This window comes from Limtongia smithiae, assembly GCF_038497785.1.
Source record: "Limtongia smithiae strain NRRL Y-17922 unplaced genomic scaffold V1518scaffold_2, whole genome shotgun sequence".
NCBI classification, from domain to species: Eukaryota; Fungi; Ascomycota; class Lipomycetes; order Lipomycetales; family Lipomycetaceae; genus Limtongia; species Limtongia smithiae.
The window spans coordinates 228,898-246,819 of NW_027117623.1; the positions used below are offsets into that span (position 1 = coordinate 228,898).

Below are 17,922 nucleotides of genomic sequence, written 5' to 3' on the forward strand. Positions count from 1 at the left end.
ATCTATTTGTCCCAACGAATTTTGCGAACGCGCCACATGTCACGTGATACTCTGCGTGAAGCAGAGATATCTCTCCACATTTCAACGGTAACTAATCCACAGATCTCAAGCAGAACTGGTCACACAATTATATACTACTATACACGTCGCGCCGCTATCCAATTAGTTTCAGCGGCATCTCTTCTCGCAAATAACTCAAATCCATGAACTCGCACACAAACTCCTGGTGACCTTGATATACCCTCGCTTTGGCAGCAGGAACAGAAACATAAACACAAGTAACAAAATAAATAGTTCACCGATTACAACATAGCATACACTGCTGGACAGCAAAACCACGTAATTTAGTCGTCCTGCTTCTTCTTGATTCCGGCATTGGCGCACGTCTTCTTCCACGCATCGGCTTCTCTCCACGCGCGATCGAGATCTGACTTCAGCTTTTCGGTAAGCGTGTGAAGTTCAGAAATAGTCTGCTCCGTAAGAAGCTTCTCGAGTGTCCACTTTTCGATATTCGCTGTCTCGTTGTCCTTCAGCTGTTGGATGTACTGCACCGCGCGCGCCAAGATCGATCCCTTGTTTTTCTCGCATCCCGGCACAATCTTCGCCAGCTCGGTGATGCCATCATTGATGTTCTCACGTCGTCGTCGCTCGACCTCTTTGTGATTATCCCGACGCTGGCGGTGCCATTCTTCGGTACCAACCGCAGGCTTGGATCCTGACAGCAACTCCAAATGATCGTGAGTCGGCGTGGAAGATATTGTGTGACTAAGTGGAATCGCGCCCTGTGTATCACCTTGATGGTGCGGAAGATGAGGTTGAGCGTGTACAGTCGCAGTAGACGCCGACGTCGCGCCGGTCGTCGCAGAAAACGCGTTGTTTGTCGACGAAGTCGACGACGAAGACGACGGCTGATTTATCAGACTGTGATCGATAGGCATATCGGGAGGTGACCGACTGATCAGGTCGTCTCCGCCATCTTCACGCTTGCGCTTGATTGAAGGCGAGGGCTTCTGGGCTTGCGCAACCGCTTGTGCGAGTGCTGACGACATCTTGCAATATAGTGGCCAGTAACGATCGACTATACCAGCGCGTTAGACTCACATCCTTCAGTTCCATAATACTCCTGCACCACGCGAGCTTCCCTGGCACGAATCGACTTCCTCATCGCCCTCGTCAACTTGCCAAAGTCATGTGCCAGGGGGGACAACCACAACACCAACCCTTAGCCACAACAACTGACATCTGCTCGCTCGGTGTCGCTCAGTGCAAACAGGAAGACCACTAACCTCAGACAAATTTATCAAGTATGACGATAGTCTTCACTAAAACCGCTCGCGCTAGGAAAAATCGTCTGTCCAGCGTGTATAGTTGCGTCGTGGACCGTCAGTAAACAAAGGGCGAGATTCGAGAGCGAGATCACGGGAAGAGGGCACAGGCGCGGGCGGTCAGGTGCGTCCGCTTTTATCACACGGGAGGCTTCATTCCGACTGTTGTTGCTTTTAAGGCGTATCTGTCTTGCGACAATGCATTTATGTGTCACGTTTGCTTGGCATCTCGTGATTGGCCGTCGTGCATCACATGATGCGGTCGTGCGGCTCCCATAGTTGTAGTGCACTAACTCCGGTAGGACTTGCATTCTGCAGGTATTAAGATTCCGTCGTCCCCTTTTACCGAGCTGAAATATGATATGCGTGTTCACTCAATCCTCTCTCCCTGTTTGATACATGGATCTAAAAGTGGCTAGCTGATAGTCGATGACCACGTGTCAAAGGCAATGCTGCCTTGCGAGTTATGACTGCTTCCTCGTAGTTTGTTGGCGAGCTCCCCAGGGTTACCCGGATTAAACGCGAAGAGGGCGCGGTGTGCATTGCTTTGGGAAACTAGTAGTTGCAGAGCGCGACGCGTCTCGAGTACACGCGATACAGCAAACTTTACGGCACGATATGTCGGCCCAGCAACGACTCAATGGAACACAGCAATCCATAAGCAGGTTTTTTCAGAGCAAAGGCGCAGCGGATGCTGTCCCGCAACCTCGTACGACCATTGCCACGACCCGTGAAGAACAGCACGATGGTCGCAAGCGAAGTGCGGAGAGTACGTTTGGTCAAGAGAACAGTAATGTCGCGAACCAGACCGCTGGCCTTGCTGGGCGGGGCGCACTGAAGCGGTTTGAACGCGGCGCCGAATCCAAGAACAACAGTGACGATCAAGCCCCCGAGAAGGCAAGCAAGCGGCGGAAGCCTGAAACCGCTGACTGCGCAGCACTCAACACGCGCAAGAACATCTCCCGACTCAACCTTTCTGAGAAAACCTCGGACGAAATTGCTGACGAGGAGGGAGGAGAGGATCCTGCAGAGTCCCAGGAGGAAGGCGCTGATGAGACTACCGAAGTTTCTGACCGCTTTGCCCAATTTGCTGCAAAGTCTACCACTGCCAAACGGGGATCATCTCGTTCAGCGAGCGCGACTACAGGCAAAAAATTAACGCCGCTTGAGCAGCAGTATATCCGGATAAAAGCAGAAAATTTAGACACCGTTCTAGCAGTCAAGGTTGGCTACAAGTACCATTTCTACGGCGAGGACGCCCGAATAGCATCCAGTGTATTACATATCTACTTGGTTCCCGGATGGCGCACAATAGAAGAAGGTATGACGCACTTGCTGAAAGAGAAACGACAGTGACTGACAATTCTAGCCACTTCTGGAAACAAGACCTACTCCCGGTTTGCATCGTCGAGTGTACCTGAGCACCGCATATTTGTTCATATCGAAAGGTTAGTTTATTCTTGATCTCGTTTACGTCTACAGGCACTAACTCTTGTATCAGATTGATCGACAAGGGATACAAAGTTGGCATCGTTTCTCAGACCGAAACCGCCGCTCTAAAGGCGGCTGGTGCAAATAAGGGCGGCCTGTTTGAGAGAAAGCTGACTCAAGTTTACACCAAAGGGACGTATGTCGACCGATCAAGCGATGTCGAAGGCATGTCTGGATCTGGCTTAGCCGGTGGATTTATATTCAGCATAACCGAGACCCAAAGCAACAGCCAGGGGGCGACAATTGGTGTTTTAGCACTTTCTGCATCTACGGGACAAGTACTGTACGAGGAGCTATTGGACGGGTTTATGCGCAGTGAGCTTGAGACCAGGCTATTGCATATTCAGCCCTGCGAGATCGTGATTGTCGGAACATTATCAAGGGAATCGGAAAAAATTCTATCACATGTGTCGTCAGGTGCTCAAAGCTCGGGTGTGCGCGTCGAACGGATCTCAAAGCCAGATCTTAACGAAGCACGGAATCATCTTACTGAACACTATGGAAACAAGTTGTGCGCTTCCCAGGGCGACGATGCCACAGCGAATAGTGGTATGGGCTTGAGTCTTGCTTGTCAAATTGGCGGAATTTTGCTAACTTTACCTGTAGACCTCTTAGACCGCGCGCTCTCCTTACCGCCCTCGGTCATGATTTGTCTCTCAGCCACTATGACTTACATGAAGCAATACGGGCTTGAGAGTCTTTTCGAGCTTACCACAGGTTTTGAAGATTTCAAAAACAAAGGCCGTATGCTTCTCAATGGCAACACATTAACTAGCCTCGAGATATACCAGAATCAAACCGACTTTACTTCTAAAGGCAGTCTGTTTTGGATCATGGACCAGACGAAAACGCGATTCGGTCAACGTCTCTTTCGGAAATGGGTAGGAAGCCCGCTGGTTGACCGTGAGCAGCTTGAATATCGCATTGCCGCTGTCGAAGAAATAAAAAACAGCCGGGATCCAAGACTAGAGAAGGTCTGCTTTGTGATGTCAAAGTTGCCAGACTTGGAAAACAGTTTGATGAAGATTCACTATGGCAGGTGTAAACAGTCTGAGCTGCTAACGATTTTACGTGCTTTTGATCGCATTTGCACTGCGTTTTCCGAATTTGACAATAGCAAACAATTTATGTCTGGCGACCTCAACGAATATTTTGGCCGACTGCCTAAGATGCGCCGAGAAATTTCTGCTTCTTTGGCCGCAATTAACCAGGATGCTGCTGCGAAAAATGACATCGAATCATTTTTCAAAGACGACGAATTATATCCGGATATTTTGGATCGCAGAGTGGTGAGTATCATAGTGGTTTTTGTGCCTCAGATGCGCTAATCGTGAATGACAGGCAATTGCAACTGTGGAATGCGAACTTGAAGGATTTATTGCAGATGCTCGTAAGACCTTAAACAAATCTTACATTAAGTACTCTACTGTTGGCCAGCACGAAGTAAGTCAGACCTTGATAGACAGTCGCGAGGTGCTAATCTGCATAAGTTTTTGATCGAATTACGGAATACTGAGTTGCGCAACGTTCCAAAAACGTGGCTAAAGATGAGCGGGTAAGTTTTGTATGCTCGTCCCACATTTGAGCTTGTTGACACTAATGTTTGAAGAACCAAAACTGTTTCACGATTTCATCCACCTGAAGTCCAGGCCCTCCTTAAGGAGCGCGAGCAACACCGTGAGTCGTTGACGCTGGCTTGCGAGGAAGCGTACAAATCCTTCCTTGCTACTATTGCTGCCAAGTATGAGGAGCTTCGCGGTATTGTCCAAGCTTTAGCTACTTTGGATTGTCTAATATCGCTCGCCGCAATCTCTATGATGCCAAATTATGTCAAGCCGACATACATTGACGAGCCATGTATCAAGATTACCGAAGGAAGGCATCCGATGATTGAACATTTACTTCTTAACGCATTTGTCCCCAATGACATATTGATTTCGGCGAACGACACTCGGACTTTGATTATTACCGGTCCGAACATGGGAGGCAAGAGTTCTTACGTTCGACAAACTGCCTTGATTGCGATTATGGGACAGATTGGAAGTTATGTTCCCGCACAAGCTGCAACTCTTGGAATGTTGGACGCAGTGTATACTCGAATGGGTGCATACGACAACATGATGGCGGGCGAATCCACGTTCATGGTTGAGCTTCACGAATGCAGCGACATCATGAAGATGGCTACTTCGAGGTCTCTCGTCTTGCTGGACGAGATTGGACGTGGCACAGGACCAATTGACGGCGTTGCAATCGCACATGCTGTACTCTCACATTTCATCACAGATATTAAGGCGCTCACATTATTCATCACCCATTACCCGCTCTTGTGCTCATTCGCGGACCGGTATCCGGCACAAGTGTCGAATTATTACATGGGATATCTAGAGAATCACAATGAACAAACACAAGAGACAGATATTGCGTTCTTGTATAAAGCAATTCGTGGCATTGCTCATAGATCCTACGGATTGAATGTGGCTCGCTTGGCTGATCTTCCACGGAGTATCATTGACAGCGCGGCTGAGAAATCAAAGGAACTGGAGAACACTCTGACGACACGACAAGCAGTGTCTTGGGCTCTCAAAGCTCGAGATTTGATGATAAGAGATCAGCCTGACACTGACGAATTGTATGATCTAGCTGATTTCATCTAGCCGTATGTACAGTACTGTACAATGTAACGCACAATGTGAACATGAACCTATCAAGTCCATTTAGCCATTCTACTCTGTGGGATGCTCATCTCCATTAGTCGTAAACATCATGAAATAACCGCTTCGCTCCCCTCCCCTCCCCCATCTTCCCAATCATTAGTGCATGAAATTCTTCAATTCACGTATGAAGTCGATCTCGGTAATGATATTGTCAACCTCCACGTCTGGTGACACGAATGATAATGGCTGGGCCTGCCAACCAATGCACTCCAGAACCGCTTCCTTGTTCATCGCCATCAACTTCGACTGGAGCTGCTTCAAAATAGTGAGAATGACGCCTGTGAGAAGCTTCTCCAGTGAGGCCTGTAATCCTTGCGCCAGCTCTATGAATATAATGTCCCATATTCTGGTGATGAAATCTGTGGGAAGATGGAGAGTGAACAGAGGGATCAGAAATGCATCTAGGTACTCTTCGTCGCTGCGAATATCAAGAGATAGCCGAAAATGATGGTGCAATGAGGAGAGTCGAACTGCGAATTCCTTGTCGAAAGCTAAACAAAATCTCTTCCTCTTGCTGGAGTCGGTCTTGTAAAAGGATAAAAGTGGCTGTCGGTTTATGAGATTTGAAAGCGCAGTGAAGGACTGCTCGCTTGAGAGCTGCAGCAGCAAACCAGCTGTGACGTTCTGCCTTGAATTAGTGATTGGTCGCACGTGTGGTCGACCGATGCGACAGAACACTTACAGTCATTCCGTGAACGTAACCGACTACTTCGTTGTAACGCGCATATGCTCGCACGATATCAGTTAATGGTTCATGCAATAGCGATCCATTTTGAAATAACTTCGTCTCAGGTAATGTGCTGTTCGCATCAGCAAAGATGGCTTCGGTCACCTCGTCAATTGCCTTCTTCTCATCGTCCTCACGTAACTCCTTTAAAATGCGTATGTATTCGCGATCATTGACCGCCAAGGAATTGCCAATCGTATATATCCACATCTTTTCGCGATACTTCGCAGGGATACCGGAAGACCAGACCGCGTCTCTCACTTTGGCTTCTGAAATCGCCGCTTGCAGGTGAGGACTGACCGCGGTGTCCCAGTACTTGTAGTTCTCCTTTTGTTTCTTCAAATACGCTTTAACGTCGGTCTGCAATTTCGCCCTCTTTTTCCGTTCTGTAGTAATGAACTTGTTAGAAAACTTCAACATGCATAGGACTGGATATACATACCGGCTTCTTGAGAAAGTTTCAGCATGCGACGGAACTCCCTCAAATGTTTCTCCTCCTCCTCCTTAGTTTTACGCGGCAATGACGCAGGTCTCGTCATGGAATCGACAGCTAGCTCCTCGTCGGTGGTGGGAACATGCGGTAGAATGACTGGTCGATAAGCCTTCGCGTCAGATGCTGATTTGCTTGCCGAGTCCTGTCGACTTCGTCTCTCACGCATCTTCTGGCGAGATTGGATCTCTTTCGTCTCTCTGTACTGTTCCAACGCAACAGTGAGATCCTTCGCCTCGGTGGATAGATTGCTCATTGCACTTTCCCATGTACTAGTTCGCCGCGGCATTGGTGACGATTGCGCGGCCATGACTCGGCTGTCCCGAGAGCTCGGGAAATAACTCGTGCGCTGTTTAGCAGGCGAACTAGATAGACTCTTTTCGCCCGCGCCTGGTGTAAGTGGCACATTCCAGAATATGATATCTTGAGGTACTTCGACGTCATCGGCTGATCGATCAGAATCCATAGATTTTACTGATTCGTCGTCCGCCTTCAACTCTCGTTCACCTCTCAAGGGAGGCTTCCGGAGCGGAATCTTAGGAGAGTCCTCTGTATCCCGCACGAGATATCCTGAACTTGACCGTCGAATGCGAGAGTCTCTTGTTGGAGACGCAAGAGGACTGCTATTAGTCCGAAATGGCAGTGTCAAATTCGAGGCGGAAAACTGTCGATGCAGTAGCCGAGGCGATGGAGTCGGAGTAAGCTGTCGCTGCTCTCCTTGAGAGAGGCGTGGAGAAGACATCGGACTGGTTATTGGCCAGTCCGTCGGCGGTGCATGAATGTTGGTTACGCTACTACTCCGGGAGCCATTCGAGTAAATAGAATATCGGCCAATGTTGCCATATGATGCAGCTCGTTGGATTTGCCGCCCCGGTGATGCTAGTGGACTCGACTGACGCTCAAAAGGTGATGATGGTAGAAGCGGGGAGTGCTGCCTCGAGCCCCGACGTCCGACGAGACTTTGCTCAAAGCTCGCCGGGACTACCCCTGGGGAAGCCCCCTTTGAAGATGACAGCGGAGAAGAATCAAACTGTGCAGCGCGTATATACTGCCGAGGTCGGGATCCTATTGGTGTTCCGTGACCAGCCACAAGAGAGCGGCCGGAAGGATGGTAAGAATAAAACTCAGGAGGAGATGACGAGAGAACAGGAGAAGAACCGTCGTCGTCTGCAAGGGATATACTCTCAAACTCATTTGCTGGCGCAGCTTGCGTGTACTGCGAGCGCGACGAATGTAGTGGCGTCATCATTTCTCTCCCAGCCCTGGCATCAAGGAAGCTGCTACAGCTGCGGCGAGAAAAAGTAGGGGTCTTCAAAAAATCCGGAGTACAAGCTTCTCAAGCGCCTCGGACACTCAGAACACCACGTGCTGCGCCGCACTAGTCCTGATTTAGTTGTATCTCATGTAGCGCTAATCCCGAATAAGAAAAATTTCCTAACCCACAACTCGCGATCTGAAGTAGAGTTCTGCCTTCCGTCCCAGTCTTTGGAGTCTCAGTTGCAGCTGCTGCGCGGAAACGACAACGACAACCTTCTCCGCCAGCTAGCGGCCCAACCGTGGGATAGCGCAACGCGGCAGGTTCGAAGTACATGATACAACGAGAGACATGGAGGATTTATTGTCACGGGTATACAGCGTGTGTGATCAGGAGGACGAGAACAAAGTGTCGATTAACTACCTCATGTTTAGGCGGGCAATCAAGCCGTCACGTTTGCGATTCGATCCGGTATTGCAGTGGTTTCGTCCTATGCTATCAAGAATGTGACCAAATTTTTGGATGTACGTTATTTTACCAGAAAAGTCGTGCGAGTATGTGGACACTAAGATGGTGCTAGAAACTGCCGGCGGATGAGAAGAGCAATCTGGAACGGCTAAGGAAAATGCTGAAGATCAACATTAAAATCATTACACCATCAATCGATCTTATTCAATTATTGTATGGCTGTTGCTTTTCCGACGTTAAGGCACACGCTTACACTTTTACAGGGCTGCCAAAGGCTATACGACATTACAGAACACAGTCTCGCTGACTCGAGAGCTTCGACGCGATATCAACAAGTTTGATGAGAACGTCGAAAAGGCTAATCTTAAAATGCAAACGGCGAAGTCGTCATCTGACAAGCAAAAAACGTATAAGGAAGTGGAGAAGTACATGACTGATCTGCTAAACCGGCTAGAATCTGTGGGTGCTGAGTTGCTGGGGCCTTCCGCTTACAATACACTAATTCGTCAATAGTCTATCCAACTGCTGCAGCTCGCTATCACTACATCTGGAGCGAACCTATCGGCAACGTTACCAGATACAGTTTCGCCATGCAGACTGCTACAAGCATCTACATTGTTGCTGACTGCAGATTCTATATTTGTGCGCAACCCATCAGAGCGACAACAAGTATATCCAACTTTCACGATGAAGCTTTACACAGTATTTTATGGAACAGCGCGTGACCCACACTTTACGATGGCGGGAGATATTACATGGAAGGAGGAATATCCGAAATGTTTTGTTGAAATCTTTCGTGTGCCTGCCAAGCATGACGCCTCGGTAGCAGGATTGCATGGCGATCAGGACAAGTATTCTTACGAGCTTGTGATTACAGAGGATTTAGACGACGGTAGATTTCACGACGAGTTAGAACTGCCAGAGTATAAGAACGCAACTGGACCCCTACGAGGGCGGAGTAGAACGATACCATTGACGATCGTGACGAGGCTCTTCTTTAGCGCGTCCGGAAAACTATTGGATATCGAGGACGCCGTCTCACCAGTTCTGGTCGTGAAGCTAAACAAGGCCTTTCTGAGCAAATCTCCCTATTACTTTTTTGACGAGGATTCTGACTCCGATAGCGATGCCGAAGGAGGAGACGCAGAGACTGCAGAGGATTTATCTTTGGCAGCAAGGGTCGATTCACCTACAAACATAGAATGGCTGGCGTTTGAGTTATGGCAAGAAGATGACGAGTCAGACGGCGAAGTGTCTGACGATGGCAGTGCTGATGAGTGGGTGGACGACGACAACGACGGGGATCAAAAGAAGAAAATTCCCAGCCAGCGGAATGGCGTGTTGTCGGAGTCGTCTCTGATTTCCGCATTTCAAAGATTATCTCTTAGCAGCGCAGATATCGAGACTCTAATGACTCGACGACCGAAGGGGAAGGCTCCAGAAAACACATCATCTTCTTTGTCTTCCGATAACCAGATGTCAATGTTGCAGCTGTCACCAACGATGAATTCGTTGTCACTACTAGAGTACTTGATTCGTTTGACGGCACTCCAAACTAACGACCAAGCATCAGTGCTTACGATTGCAGACGAACGAATCTCATTATACTTACGCGACGAAAATCGGCAGACAAGCAGAACCGCATCGCGAGAGACTAATTCGCGAGATATTTCTGATCCCATTGGAGATTCCGTTTCACCTTCACTCGGAGCTACTCGGTTTGCAGATCTTGTCAATTCTGGGGGTTCGAGGAGTCCTGGATCACGCCTCCGGGCAAGACATAGTCGCACTTCTACCACACCAGTTCTTCCGATAACGGGTGGCGTCAATTCTGGAAACAATACGGTGACCGCAGATCCCAGCTCCGGCAATAGGCGTAGAAGTGATCGGATACAAGACCAGGCTTTGTCAAGCAGAGGCTCGGAAGGACGTCATTCCGGTAGGAGGCCTAGCCCAGGAAAATCTCGCAAGGGCGCTGCTTTGCCGTCGCCGTTGGCTTCGGGGAGCCGAGGTGTGCAAGATATGAGCAGAGGCAGTTTTGTGCCGCTTCATCTACAACCGAGTGGAGGTCAGGCCGCGCCACGCACTCCGCGAACAGTCGTGGCCCCTGGTCGTTTGAGACGGCAAGGCGGCACACCTGATACAGGCGAAGTGGGGCACAATAGCATGTCGCTAACACCTTGGGAGCTCGATCGGTTGCGGGGGTTTGAGAGTCAGGAGGCGAGTCCACTGGATGGTAAAGTGACTCGACGGGTACAGCGATCTAGGAGAATGTCTTGAGCATGTACAATTCATATATCCAAGGATGGTTAGCTTCGTAGCTTTGGCTTTTAATTATTTAGCTGCTGCTCTGCGAGTCTGCGATCGTGGAAGATGTTGGGTTATTTATAGCACTGCTCTTCCTTGGTGCGTGACAAGAATGCACACTTCTGATAGGGCCATTATCGGACAACTCAAAAGGACGCGTCATGGGCCATATGCCCGTTTCATACGTCAACCAAATTAAGTTGTTTCTCTCTGTCGTCACTGCGCAGCGCGTATTGGACTAGCGAAAACGCCGTATGTATTTTTTCTGAGTTGCGTGACGAATTTGGCCGCAGTGGTGATAGTGGTCCTGCGGAACAGATTCGGATGCGACGGTAGGGCATGCCAATCGTCATCAGCCGAAGAGGGTAAATGTCTCATTGATTTGCGGACTTGATATTATTCAGAGGAATCTAAGTGCTAGCCATTATACCGCCGGCTGAAGAATTCGCCAGCTACAAGGTGAAAGATTGGAACTTGGACACATTCATATGTGTTGGCTAGCAACCTGGCATGGGGAAGGGATCAAACACCGAGCGGTGTTAGTCAGGCACATCACTTCAAAACAGCTGCATTGACATCTACCAGCATAGCCACTAGTGAACACGCATGTGTACGATTCGCGAGCCGAGGCTTGGCATTCCCAATTTAGACAGACAGCTACAAAGCTGCAATATTATTACACTCACGCTGATCGTCACTCAGCAGAGCTGGGGCAGATAAACCTCGCTGTGGTTGCTGGAGACGCCAGACATCAAGTTTCATTGCGTCGTCAGCAAAGCTAGACGTGGCTTCTCGGGTGGCTAAAACTAGGCATGCTAGAGAGCCAATGTAGCGCGTTTCGCTGGAAGTTGCGTTGCTCGAGTCGCTCGGCTCTCGTTGAAGAGGATATGTTACGCGAGCTTCACATCACCCAAAGTTGAGGGTACGGCTGATCAAATGTGGACCGATTTATGATGTGCTGAGTTTACACCACACCCCTGCGCCTCTACGGAGGTGTGTTGCAGACTTGTGTCATGTATAAGAAATTGTGGGGCGCCGAACACAACTAGGTCTATGAGAGAAATTGCAACGCAGAAGAAACGCCGATGCGCGCCTGCTTCTTCAAACACAAAATCGCGTTGGACGGGAAGCGCGTTCATTTCAGGGAGCCAAGCTTTTGAGCAATGCCAAGCTTTTTTAGCGCAAAGCCAAGTGCTTAGACACAGTGGGAGACAGCGGCGGGCCACGGATAAAAATTCACAGGCCCGGTATGCGGAGGTCAAGCAGAGATGAGCCATGAGCACCGCCACAGCGGCACAGAACAGTTGTGCTGGCTTGTGTTCTAAATGTGGATTGGCGGTGGTGCTGCAGTCCTCGGTCTTAAGACGGCCAGAAGAGACCAATGTGAAACGGAGGGGCAGCCGGAGCAACGTGACTTGCTGAGGCTGGTGGCTCACAAAGACGAACAGAGTTGTGAACCTGCGCCGCGTGAGCGTCGTGACTGTTTTCTCTCCAGAGCTGCGCCGCAGCGGAGGCGAGAAACTTCCTGAGGTTCGAGCCCGGACGGGCCAATTCCGCATGCAGCCGCGATGTCTGTGTAAGTTCATGCAAGCGGAACAGGGTTAGACAACATGGTATCTTCAATCGCCGACCAAGAAACAAAGTCGTGGAGATTCAGGCCGACAATTCAGGTCAACATGGAAGATTTCAGCCTTTCGGGCAAGGCCAGGACGCGAAATACAAGACTCGATAAGAACACGGGCGTTGGTGTGTCTTGGACTGACGTCGTCGGTTGTTCCTAAGGATGGCCGCGTCGGCGCCGCGATAGTTGAGACTTCAAGTCACACTCCCGAGCGATCAAATTCTCTTTCGCAAAACACAGTAGCCTGCGCTACCCCTCAGCGGCCCAGCAGCGCAGTACGCAGGAGCAGTACTGCTGATAAGAGCACGAAGAGGCTGCACTGCCTAGCAGACAGTGGCCAACAACATATTCGCTTGGCAGCACTCGAAAGAGGCCGTGAAGGCTTCAATGGCCGAGCTGAATGAAGAGCTGCGCCAAAAACGAGTTTGACCACCCGATTTTTGGTGAAAAGCTGGATGACGGGCAAACTGCTGAAGTGCCAAGCGTGCGCCGTTGATATGCTATGCAGCGAGTACGCCAGCACGCTGGGAGTAGACTGTGTCACGGCTAACAACACCAGCTGTGGCGCAGAGCACCAGCGCTACTTGGCGCTAGGCAGCAAGCACGTAATCGCAGCCACACTATGCCTCTCATGGCACTTTCTGCCAGAGGACCGAACAGGTTGAGCTGAAGAGCCCGGCTCTAGGCAGTTCTGCATGGAAGAGCTCTGATGGAGCCAACGTGGACGTGGCTCGCCGGTCCCGGTCTAGCCTCGCGAACCAGACAGGAACGAGAGGAAGGACATGTGCCTGGACGCTACCGTGCTTCTCCTCACGCTGCTCTCTCGCGTGAGTTTGGCCGTCCAGGGGCGGGCGCACTTCGTGCTGCCACGGTGGTGCGTGGGTCATATCGCCGCAGTTTTGCTGGCTAGTCAAGCGTACTTGTGGCACCTGTTGGCGTGGTGCGCGTCGGAGCAGCGCTGCCGAGGGAGCTAACTGAAACTCATGCACGACGTTGCCAAGGCAAGTCCAGCGAGCAGCGTCGCACTCTGCTCTGCACAAGAAACTCAATCTGAAATAAGCCTTTTCACTCTGCCCGCGTATTCGACTTGCTGTACGGCTTGACGGGCGTTTGACAACCGCAGCCTGTGATCCGGCGGTGACTCAGGCACACCGCCGCTGTTCTCTCTATCTTCATCGTGCTGCTTCCTGGCACTGAGCGGGACCGGGCCGCCGAGGCATGCTGCTGGGCTCGGCGGAGCCGCGGGCGTGCTGCGCCAGGCTTGGCCGGTCCCGCCGTGGAGAGCCCGCACACAGCGTCAGCAGCCAGCAGCGGCACGACGGTGGCGGGACCTTCGCCTCGCCTAGAGGACAGAACGTTCTGGGAGTGTGCGACGAAACAGAACGTCCCAGCAAGGCCGGCCAGCTGCCTTGCGCCGAAGGCGAGCTGCCTGAAGAAGCGAAGATACGGGGCTCCGCGTGCGCGGGACGAGCGGGGCGCTCGTCCAGGTGTGGGCGTGGGCTAGGGCAGTGGACGTGTGAGCTGCGCTGTGACCTGGTGAGTGTGGCGCAAGCTGTGCTAGGGCTTATAGGCAGAAACTCTGTGGGCTCGTAAATTACCGGGCGTGCACGTCTTCAGAGTCTGACGTCGCAGCTGCTTCTGCTGCGGTGCTCCGCCGCAGTGGGCGCCTGCTTCCCTCCTGCGCCCCTACATATACCGATGGCGGCCCACTCGGCCGCGTAGCCTGCCTGTCTTCCCTTCCTCTTCCACGCGCTGCCACCTTGTCGCCATCTCCCTCGCCGCCGTTCTGCCGCGCTCCGGCACCCGTGCTGTCTATGCTTTAGCCGCCAACCGCCCGCCCGTCCTCTCCCCGTCGCGCGCGCGTCTGTGCCGGCTTCCTCCGCCTTATCTACCGTCGTCCGTCTGCCCCAGTTATCCGCCTTTTGCGATACCCAGTGTCTTCGGCGCCGCAGCAACGCTCTACTCCTACGCAGCTCTCTTGTCTCCGTCTCTGCGCAATGGTTTTCATCAACGGAGTCAAGTATGCGTGCGAAGTAAGCCCGTCTGCAGTTCTCCGCGTAGAATGCAGCTATCTAACAGCCTTAAAATCTAGACGTGTATTCGCGGACATCGTGTCACAACTTGCACACACAAGGATCGGCCGCTGACAATGATCAAGCCAAAGGGCCGTCCTGTTTCGCAGTGTCCGCATTGTCGCGAGGCGCGGAAGAATCACGCACTGCACACGAAGTGCGACTGTCCTGGAGACGTTAAGCATTCCGTTAAGGGTGCCGCCAACTCGGTGTCAGCTGCGGCGGGGATCCAGGCAGGAGTGTCGGCCTCGATTTCGTGCAACTGTTCGTCAGGCGGCAAGTGTGACTGCTCGAAGCTCAAGAACAGTGGCAGAGACGGCGCGTTCGCGACTATCTCTGTGACGCAACCGGACGGGACCGTGAAGAGTACGCGGAGCCGTAACAACTCGATCAAGTCGCATGGAAAGTCTCCATACGTCAGCATTGAGAGCACGGCGTCGTCCGTGAGTTCGTCGATATCGCCCTCGGTATCGGGTTCTACAGCGACGTATAAGTTCATACCTTTACCGATGGAGGAAGAGGAGATCGTTCTGAAGAGCGAAGCCCCTTACAGAGCCCATCGGCCAACTTTTGCACAGCCAGATGTGCTATCCGCGGATGTTGGCTCTGGGTTAAAATCGTCGCACGGATCTGCTCAGGATTATCTCGGACTTGGGTTTACTTCTCGTGGCAATATTCCTGATGTTTCTCAGACAGCCGAACTGTTCAGCAACCCTGTGACCGCAACATCAGACATGGCGTACAATGTTGATTACTTCAAGGAAGCGGCTGCTGGGTCTACCGAGCGTGCGAATAGCGAGATCAATGACTCGAGCAATGCGGTCTTAAGGCTACTGCCTCACCAGTACGAGCCGGAGTCGCTGGAATTTGACGTCCTTAACGACATCAATACCCAAAAGGATCGCATATTGTGGCACCAGCAGGCGCAGGACCCGCAAAGTCAGTCTCACGACATCCAACATGGGTCAACGTCGATATTCAGCGAGGACGGATTCGATGAGTTCTTCCTCGAACTGCAGAACCCCACGATCACAGATTACTCGTCAAACTACGGTTTGCAGCTGCCGCAGGCGCAGCTCTCGCCTTCGTTTGGTCCACAGATCACGCCGCTGCCGAGCGATATTAACTTGTTATCTTACGGCGTTCCTACCGCATCTGCGCATCAGGTACTTGTAACTTCGCCCGCCGAAGCATACTGCAAGCCGGCTTCTCAGCCATCGTTCGAGTACGAAACGGGCCAGTATGCATCACGGCAGCAGCATATACTGGCGACAAAGTTCTAAGTTATCATCGTCGCTCATCGCTAAGGCGTCTTGATATCTTTCTGTTTGATTCGTTTTGTTTTGTTTTATGTCTGTATACAGGGAGTTATGGTTGCTTACTTTTTGATTGATTATAAGGTTAGGAGTGCTCTCTGGTCAGAGAGGCCTTGGTCGCCGGTGTTCCTCATGTATGATCTTCACTGTTCGATCGGGAGCCTCTATTTGTACAATATTGCATGAATCTAGATAGACCAAGTCTGCTGCTATGTGTTTGTCCCTTCAAAGCTCAAAATGATATGCCTAGCGTGGTTGGCTCTGTGCAATACCTTAAAGAAATGGATGTGGACTCGTACGTGTCCACTGCTGACCTCCCCGGTAAGGCCCCAAAAGTGGACGACCGAGCGGGGTAGAGTTTTTTCGGCGTTTGAACAAAATTACTATGGCGTCGTCATAAGATTTCTTGGTTCTTCTTGGCAGCGGCGCAGCACGGACAAGCAGGAAAATTGAGAATGACCAGTTCTTCAGAGTTTCGAGAAGTGAAGTGCCGCGGCAAAAACTGATTTTCACAAATTGAGGCGCACGCTGCATAAACGTGCAGATACTTTTTATGAGCTGGTAAGTTCACCCGTTAGAGTGCGCCGTCGCCCCAGGTGAGAGCGCGGCAAAATACGAGCAAGGCGAACAAGAAACTGGCGTGCTGCAACGGCAACTTTTTGAGCTGCCAGAACGTAGTCAAAATTGCGGCTGGATATGGATATTTTTATGGCAGGTCGGAAGAACTTTGTGCGAGGATGGCAACCGGGAAACTTGAGTTGTTTAGCACGGGGCCGCGGATCATAGAAAGCCCGGAATCCCGACGGACCCCAACGTATAAAGGATAGAAGCTCAACGGGATGCGTCTCTGCGGTACGTGTACAGAGCAGTCTTGCGATGGCTTTTGATGACCGCCGAGCGAAGGAGGCAGTCCAATTAGACATGCAGCCCCGATCCTCCACTACTAGGACATCTTCTTTATCCGCGGTGCATGTATCTAGCTCTTCAAACAATAAGCACTTAGGATCACTCCACTTCTTAGACGACGAGTCCGAGCTGCGAAGCTCGCTGCGGACTCCAGGTGAGGCGTCTTGATTTATGAACTCACGTGTCCCATTCGGTCGCTCTAGCTAAATTCCACGGCACCGCTTTCCATTCCAACAGGTGCAACTGAAGAGAGGCCAAATACCGTCGCTGTGAACCATATCGCAGTATGAGGTTAGAGAGATGAGCACATGTCCCGTGTGCGATGGTGAAAAAACTTTTCGCACCCCGCGATCAAGGCCCCCCGTGGAGAACGTCGTTTGCGCGTCGCCGTATCTTCGTCGCTCTGATCGCCTGAAACCCGTCTAGTCTACAGCGCTTTGTTCCCTGTTCAGCCGGCTCGCTCCTTTTGCTCGCAGTCGTAGCAGACATCATGGAAGAGCCGATCCGCATGATTCAGAAATTTCCGCACCACATGTGATGTCGCTGTGGAAGCGAGTCTGACTTGTAGCCGAAGGACACAACCGCCCCGCAGCCGCTCTCTGTGTGCAAGCTGGATGGCCGCTGGCAGGTGGATCAGATATATAGCTAGGACCGCCAGCAGGAATGCAAACACGATGAAACCGTTGCTAGACAACACCGGGAAGAAGCCTGCGTTCTCGCCTATTCGTTAGACGTCTCGTTTAACCAGTTAATATAGCACCGCAGTGCCAGGCGTCACACGCGCTGGAGTAGCATATAACAAAGTATTGTCAAGTGCAAGCTCCTCCCCCAGTCTCCGCCATGGTCATCTCGCTTGCAGGATGAGTTGCTTGTATCATTGTCGCGGCTGGGTTCTTTAAACGCGGTTCAAAAATGGCCTGGGCACGTGAATCCCGCCGAGCCCACTGCGCTTGACGACGCGATGCGACGCGACACAACGACAACAACGTCGCGTAGCCCCGATACTGCATGTCGCTCCACAAACCCGAGTCAGTTCAAATTACATTGGTCATAATATTTATATAAAACTAACTTGTGCTGAAAAGTATTGCAAAACTACTTTTTATAAAACGAAAGCACTTCTTACAGACAACGCGAACACCCGCACAAGTTACCCCGTGATTAGAAAACATTTACCCAAAACGCACATCATGTGAACACAGAGACCGAGGCAAAATACAGGTACACGGC

At 51.2% G+C, this 17,922-nt stretch overlaps 6 protein-coding genes across 6 annotated transcripts; 3 read left to right on the plus strand and 3 right to left on the minus strand.

Moving 5' to 3' along the window:
- Positions 1 to 11: 11 nt before the first annotated feature.
- On the minus strand, positions 12 to 1,451 carry V1518DRAFT_411479 (uncharacterized protein). The gene has a single exon (XM_066902861.1). The coding sequence runs from the start codon at positions 1,047 to 1,049 to the stop codon at positions 345 to 347; it is 705 nt and encodes a 234-aa protein (XP_066761097.1). The 5' UTR covers positions 1,050 to 1,451; the 3' UTR covers positions 12 to 344.
- A 446-nt stretch (positions 1,452 to 1,897) lies between these two features.
- Positions 1,898 to 5,592, plus strand: V1518DRAFT_411481 (muts domain V-domain-containing protein). Its single transcript, XM_066902862.1, has 7 exons — positions 1,898 to 2,646; positions 2,695 to 2,773; positions 2,827 to 3,365; positions 3,423 to 4,105; positions 4,158 to 4,259; positions 4,307 to 4,371; positions 4,426 to 5,592. The coding sequence occupies exons 1-7, from the start codon at positions 1,944 to 1,946 to the stop codon at positions 5,468 to 5,470; spliced, it is 3,216 nt and encodes a 1,071-aa protein (XP_066761098.1). The 5' UTR covers positions 1,898 to 1,943; the 3' UTR covers positions 5,471 to 5,592.
- V1518DRAFT_150997 (rab-GTPase-TBC domain-containing protein) lies at positions 5,549 to 8,063 on the minus strand. The gene is made up of 4 exons (XM_066900779.1): positions 7,906 to 8,063; positions 6,700 to 7,812; positions 6,213 to 6,643; positions 5,549 to 6,154 (listed from the first exon to the last, which is right to left on the minus strand). The coding sequence occupies exons 1-4, from the start codon at positions 7,994 to 7,996 to the stop codon at positions 5,627 to 5,629; spliced, it is 2,163 nt and encodes a 720-aa protein (XP_066761099.1). The 5' UTR covers positions 7,997 to 8,063; the 3' UTR covers positions 5,549 to 5,626.
- A 165-nt stretch (positions 8,064 to 8,228) lies between these two features.
- On the plus strand, positions 8,229 to 10,933 carry V1518DRAFT_411484 (RanGTP-binding protein-domain-containing protein). Its single transcript, XM_066902863.1, has 5 exons — positions 8,229 to 8,374; positions 8,437 to 8,526; positions 8,583 to 8,683; positions 8,734 to 8,929; positions 8,984 to 10,933. Exons 1-5 carry the CDS (start codon positions 8,354 to 8,356, stop codon positions 10,748 to 10,750), a joined length of 2,175 nt encoding a protein of 724 aa, XP_066761100.1. The 5' UTR covers positions 8,229 to 8,353; the 3' UTR covers positions 10,751 to 10,933.
- Positions 10,934 to 11,419: 486 nt separating this feature from the next.
- On the minus strand, positions 11,420 to 12,608 carry V1518DRAFT_151030 (uncharacterized protein). Its single transcript, XM_066900780.1, has one exon. The coding sequence runs from the start codon at positions 12,361 to 12,363 to the stop codon at positions 11,710 to 11,712; it is 654 nt and encodes a 217-aa protein (XP_066761101.1). The 5' UTR covers positions 12,364 to 12,608; the 3' UTR covers positions 11,420 to 11,709.
- A 1,882-nt stretch (positions 12,609 to 14,490) lies between these two features.
- On the plus strand, positions 14,491 to 15,948 carry V1518DRAFT_411493 (uncharacterized protein). The gene has a single exon (XM_066902864.1). The coding sequence runs from the start codon at positions 14,548 to 14,550 to the stop codon at positions 15,751 to 15,753; it is 1,206 nt and encodes a 401-aa protein (XP_066761102.1). The 5' UTR covers positions 14,491 to 14,547; the 3' UTR covers positions 15,754 to 15,948.
- Positions 15,949 to 17,922: the final 1,974 nt, after the last annotated feature.

Bases quoted from the DNA above. Each gene is read 5' to 3' on its own strand.
- V1518DRAFT_411479 (XM_066902861.1), bottom strand. From the start codon at position 1,049: ATGTCGTCAGCACTCGCACAAGCGGTTGCGCAAGCCCAGAAGCCCTCG.
- V1518DRAFT_411481 (XM_066902862.1), top strand. From the start codon at position 1,944: ATGTCGGCCCAGCAACGACTCAATGGAACACAGCAATCCATAAGCAGG. The intron at 4,106-4,157 runs GTGAGTATCATA...CGTGAATGACAG, and splicing joins ATATTTTGGATCGCAGAGTG to GCAATTGCAACTGTGGAATG. The intron at 4,260-4,306 runs GTAAGTCAGACC...AATCTGCATAAG, and splicing joins CTACTGTTGGCCAGCACGAA to TTTTTGATCGAATTACGGAA.
- V1518DRAFT_150997 (XM_066900779.1), bottom strand. From the start codon at position 7,996: ATGATGACGCCACTACATTCGTCGCGCTCGCAGTACACGCAAGCTGCG. The intron at 7,813-7,905 runs GTTCTTCTCCTG...GAACACCAATAG, and splicing joins ATCCCTTGCAGACGACGACG to GATCCCGACCTCGGCAGTAT. The intron at 6,644-6,699 runs GTATGTATATCC...TCATTACTACAG, and splicing joins GAAACTTTCTCAAGAAGCCG to AACGGAAAAAGAGGGCGAAA.
- V1518DRAFT_411484 (XM_066902863.1), top strand. From the start codon at position 8,354: ATGGAGGATTTATTGTCACGG. The intron at 8,527-8,582 runs GTACGTTATTTT...AGATGGTGCTAG, and splicing joins ATGTGACCAAATTTTTGGAT to AAACTGCCGGCGGATGAGAA. The intron at 8,684-8,733 runs GTATGGCTGTTG...ACACTTTTACAG, and splicing joins ATCGATCTTATTCAATTATT to GGCTGCCAAAGGCTATACGA.
- V1518DRAFT_151030 (XM_066900780.1), bottom strand. From the start codon at position 12,363: ATGAACTTACACAGACATCGCGGCTGCATGCGGAATTGGCCCGTCCGG.
- V1518DRAFT_411493 (XM_066902864.1), top strand. From the start codon at position 14,548: ATGATCAAGCCAAAGGGCCGTCCTGTTTCGCAGTGTCCGCATTGTCGC.